Raw genomic sequence first — 5,125 nt, forward strand, 5'->3', positions numbered from 1 at the left:
TTAAGCTACTGCTGTTTTAAAAGCTGATTGCTACTATTTGAAAAAAGAGTTGGAGTGAAGTAAGACATTCAAACAGCACATAGAAGCACCTACAAGAAGGTCTCACTAGGTACAGAATGCAGATGCTCTTCCATAATTGGTGTCAGCTATATAATAAGTAAAATGGTAGTAGGTTTTGATCAATTTTTGTATCTTGAATTCTTGTGTATTTGGGTACCTGAAACTCAGTTTTTAGATGCAACTGTCAGTCTACAATTTGTGTAAGCCACAAGAAAGTACATGGTGCAAATTTTTTAGATATTTATAACTACACAAATTTTTTCAAATATTTCTCTTTTCTACATTAGATGTCAACAAGATTAGCGGGCGCAGCAACGCGCGCCTTGATAATCTAGTGTTCTCCGTATATGAAGATGCTCTTACCAAAGCACATGCTCTGTGTATATCAAAATAAAAATAAAAATAGAATCCCCCTCTCCGAGATGTATCATCTATACCACTCATCACGCATTGCCGGGCCACAATCCGAAGACGAGGAGGAAGCGAAAACCCACCACACAAACAGATCCGCCTCCCCCACCATTGTCGTATTTAACGCCACCCACTCCCCCTCCGGCTCCGCTCGCCTCCCAACGCCAAACCAAACCCACACACCGCCATTGCCACGCCCTCTGCCTCGCCGGAGAAGAGAAGAGAAGAGAGGGAGAGGGATTTCGGATCCCTCGCGGCAGTCCCAACCGGAGCTTCACCCTCTCCCCTTTTGGGCCGTTGAAAGTCATCACGGCTAGCGTTGCAGCCCTCCGGCGCGGCCACGCTGCTGCGCAGGTGGAGCCAACGGCCACCATCGCTTCCTCCAGCCCCGCCCCGCACGGCGGCCGCGGGGCCCTCCCGTCCGCCGGCGGCAGCCCATCTGACCTCCTCTTCCTCGCGGGCGGCGGTCGCCTCTGAGCCTCTCGCCCGCCCACTAACCAAATCCCACCCTAACCATCATCCGCTGACTGACTGACCGACTGACTCACTCTCCGAGAGAGAAACAGAGGAGTACAACCAGCATAGCGGGAGACTTTCCTTTGTAAGACGTTGGAGATGAAGCTGACGATTAAGAGGGTACCCACCGTCGTGTCCAACTACCAGGAAGACGCTGGCGAGCGGCCACGCGGAGGGTGTGGGAGGAACTGCCTCGGACATTGTTGCTTGCCTGGTGAGCCTCCTTGTCCCTGGGTGAATCTAGTATCGTTTTCTTCCCGATTCAGATCGGAATCCTGTTGCTGTAATGATTGTTCTGTTTCGGGTCTGTTAGATGCGTATGGAATATGCAAAATTTTAATGCTATTTTCTGCTATGCAACTTTTTCTTATGATGTTTCTGTGGATAAAGGAAATATCTTGGTTTCCCCAGAAAGCTGGGATCTTTACAAGTAAACAATTGCGTTTACCACTTTTAGAAATGATATCCTTTATTGAGGAATTTTACTATTTTAACTGTTATATAAAACTGTCACCGTGGGTGTTCTTTTCGCTTGAACAGATGTAATTTCTTTTTCCAACTGTGGGTAGGTAGGCTAAAAATAAGAGCCACAGGTTTTACTTGTATGTTTGAGGATTTTAGGGATCTGGAGGAGAAAGAATTAGAGAGCTGCTATGCACACGACGCTGTCCGGCCGATTTGTGCACGACATCACATATCAGCCCGTCCATGCTTACCATCCAGCGCATTTGAGCGGCTGGATTGCGCATCGTGTCGCTGTCGTCCGCGCATGCGTCGTCCACACAGTAATTTCGAAAGAATTATATTGAACTTCTAAAAGTTTGTTATCATGTTTGAGGATTTTAGGGATCTGGAGGAGAAAGAAATTATATTGAACTTCTAGAAGTTTGTTGTCAGCAGAGCCAAGGTTTTTCCGTCTGTTAAATTAACATCTTGTTGCATTTTCCGAGCAGTTTCTGAGCTTCCTGTCTATGCTTTCAAGGCAAATCCAACAAAGCTGCCTTTACAGGAGGATGCTGTTCCTACTGATTTCTTCATCAATCTCCTCCTTGGGCAGGTAAGCAGAAGTTCACCACTAGTAGTTTTGCGCAAGAAGTCTGAATAGTGTAGAATTTGTTATGGACGACATTCATAAATTGCACTAGCTTCTAGGAGAGGTACAGAGATAATTTTTGAAAATATTTGCCATGCATAGTAAGGTAGGGGCAATCTGTTAGGCAAGCAGTAACAACTGCTTACACACTTAAGAGTAATATTCTTTAATTGCCGACATGTCGACATGCATGTGTAACCGTATATTCACTTCTTTGGTTTGTTTGTTTACTGTTGTTTATCTAACCGGCAGACCGCAGATATGCTATTTGGGGGGGGGGGGGGGGGGGGGGGTGTATCTTGAATAACCATAGTATGTCAATTAGAGTTTTGGACTATACCAAATCTTTTGTAAAATTAATACCTTGCTTCGCACATTGCAGTGGGAGGACAGGATGACCCAAGGCTTATTTCGATATGATGTCACTGCATGTGAGACCAAGGTGATCCCTGGCAACCTTGGTTTCGTTGCTCAACTAAATGAAGGGCGCCACCTCAAGAAACGTCCTACAGAGTTCCGTGTGGATCGTGTGCTTCAGCCATTTGACTCTGCCAAGTTCAATTTCACCAAAGTTGGCCAGGAGGAGGTGCTCTTCCAATTTGAGAACAGTGGTAGTGATGACAGCTACTTCCTGAGGAGTGCCGCAGTCACTGTTGCTGATCGTGCTCCTAATGTTGTGGCAATCAATGTACATCCTGGCCCTGTGCCAATCTATTTAATTTCCAACTTGTGTACTCTTAGTGCTAAATTGCTGATACCTGTTTTTGACATTTTGAAGGTGAGCCCAATTGAATATGGCCATGTTCTTCTTATTCCCCGGGTCCTGGACCATGTGCCTCAGAGGATTGACCAAGAGAGCTTCTTGCTAGCACTGCACATGGCGGCTGAGGCAGCTAGCCCATACTTCAGGCTTGGTTACAATAGTTTGGGTGCCTTTGCAACTATCAACCACCTCCACTTTCAGGTATTGTACTTCAGATTGCACTTTAGTTTACTTTTCACAGAACCTCCTAGTTGTATAGCAGTATCCATTATTGTGTGCGGGCAACAGTATTACTGGACTGTATTCACTTGTATTCTCTAGATATATCACAAATCACCCATCACGCACAGTTGAGGATCTCTGTTTCTCCTTCGGGCTATGGCGCTATGTATGACTTCCTCAGTTTCATTGAAGTTGTGGGTTCCTTGCTTCAGAAAAGCGACAAAGCTGGAGTCGTGGTTTCTTGACAACGGAAATTAGCCTCGCCATATGTGTGCATTTGGCGTGAACAATTTAGCTGAGAAATCAATAGCATGTCTACCTTTGTGTATTAATGTTTATGTCAATTATTTTCCTCCACAGGCATACTACTTGACAGTGCCTTTTCCTGTCGAGAAGGCAGCTACCCAGAGGATTCCCCTTGCTGAGGGCGGGATAAAGAGTGGAGTGAAGGTGTCGAAGCTAATGAACTACCCCGTGAGAGGACTGGTTTTTGAGGAAGGCAACACCCTGAATGATCTGGCCAATGTGGTTTCCAGTGCTTGCATTTGGCTGCAGGACAACAATGTGCCTTGCAATGTGCTCATTTCAGACTCTGGCAGGAAGATCTTCCTCTTTCCCCAAGTAAAATCATTATTACATGGTTGCCTATTTTTTCAGTTCTTACTGAACTATAAGTTGATGAAATTTACTAGTAATTTAGCTCAACAATCCAATCCATTTCCAAAATGCAGTGCTATGCTGAGAAGCAGGCTCTGGGCGAAGTGAGTCAGGAACTGCTGGACACACAGGTGAACCCTGCTGTTTGGGAGATCAGTGGCCACATTGTACTGAAACGTAGGGATGACTACGAGGAGGCATCAGAAGCTTCGGCATGGAGACTCCTCGCCGAGGTCTCCCTGTCGGAAGCACGCTTTGAGGAAGTGAAGGCCTACATCTTTGATGCTGCTTGTTTGGTTCAGTCCCAGGCGGAGGAGGAAACTGATGAGGCCATTTATGCACCTGTGCTGGTTGGCCCTTCAGCTGTTGGGGAGGGCTGCCTCGTAATTCCGTGAGACGATGATTCAAAAGGTTATGCCCTAGTAAGCGCCGCAGGTCTTCATCGTCGTCATCTCAGTCAGTCATTGGTCGCCTAGCTTCGCAATACTTGTGGTTGCTGGTCTTAATAAAGATCCACGTGATCGAACTGCCTGGTGTACTGACTCTTGTTTATTGTGTTCCCTGTTTCTCTCCTCTGGAGAGCAGTACTCTGCAAATATTTCGCAGAGCATCATGTGCTCTCTTTCTGTGGCTCATGTACTCTTTCTGTTGCTTGGCACCGACTTAAATATGAACATAACATTGTTAGTACATATCTGTTTCATCATCGTTTCAAGGGGTGCAACAGTTTGTCTATATTTGGTTGTATATATGTTCATTAGCACATATGCCCGTGCGTTGCAACGAAAGAAGTAATTGATATGTACACCAAAATGTATATCAATGCGACATGACAAGGACGAAATCACTATTCTGACCCTTTAAACGAACTTTGTCACAAAATGAACTCGACGTCAAAGTATTTCACGATCTGACCCTTTTAGTAACGTCATAGTCCGCGGCGTTTCTGTCCAATATAGAAACGCTGAGATAGCTAGCGTGTCTGACCAAAGAAGAAATGTCGAGGTAGCTAGCGTTGCAGACCAGGTAAGAAACACCGAAGGCGCTGACGTTGCCTCAGCAGCCCATCATGGAAACGCCAATGACCATGGCGTTTCTGCCCTCTTTGGTCATAATTAATTAGCCTTATTAATTAGGTTGTTCATCTAGGTTCCACATGCACATGAAAAAGGGCAGCAACGCCATGGTTTTTTGGCGTTTCTATGATGGCCAGAAACGCCAGTGCCTTCGGCGTTTCTTACCTGATCCGCAACGCTAGCTACCTCGGCATTTCTTCTTTGATCAGAAACGCTAGCTATCTCGGCGTTTTTTCTTTGAGCATAAACGCCGCGGGCTATGGCGTTGCTAAAAGGGTCAGATCGTGAAATACTTTCACGTCGAGTTCATTTTGCGACAAAGTTCAT

At 45.8% G+C, this 5,125-nt stretch overlaps 1 protein-coding gene across 1 annotated transcript; it reads left to right on the forward strand.

The window, feature by feature from the left end:
- The first annotated feature begins 582 nt into the window (after positions 1-582).
- LOC123102767 (GDP-L-galactose phosphorylase 2) lies at positions 583-4,430 on the forward strand. Its single transcript, XM_044524192.1, has 6 exons — positions 583-1,201; positions 1,941-2,044; positions 2,463-2,768; positions 2,859-3,044; positions 3,426-3,686; positions 3,797-4,430. Exons 1-6 carry the CDS (start codon positions 1,087-1,089, stop codon positions 4,115-4,117), a joined length of 1,293 nt encoding a protein of 430 aa, XP_044380127.1. The 5' UTR covers positions 583-1,086; the 3' UTR covers positions 4,118-4,430.
- The last annotated feature ends 695 nt before the right edge of the window (positions 4,431-5,125 follow it).

The sequence above is a fragment of the Triticum aestivum genome, chromosome 5A (genome assembly GCF_018294505.1).
Source record: "Triticum aestivum cultivar Chinese Spring chromosome 5A, IWGSC CS RefSeq v2.1, whole genome shotgun sequence".
Classification (NCBI taxonomy): Eukaryota; Viridiplantae; Streptophyta; class Magnoliopsida; order Poales; family Poaceae; genus Triticum; species Triticum aestivum.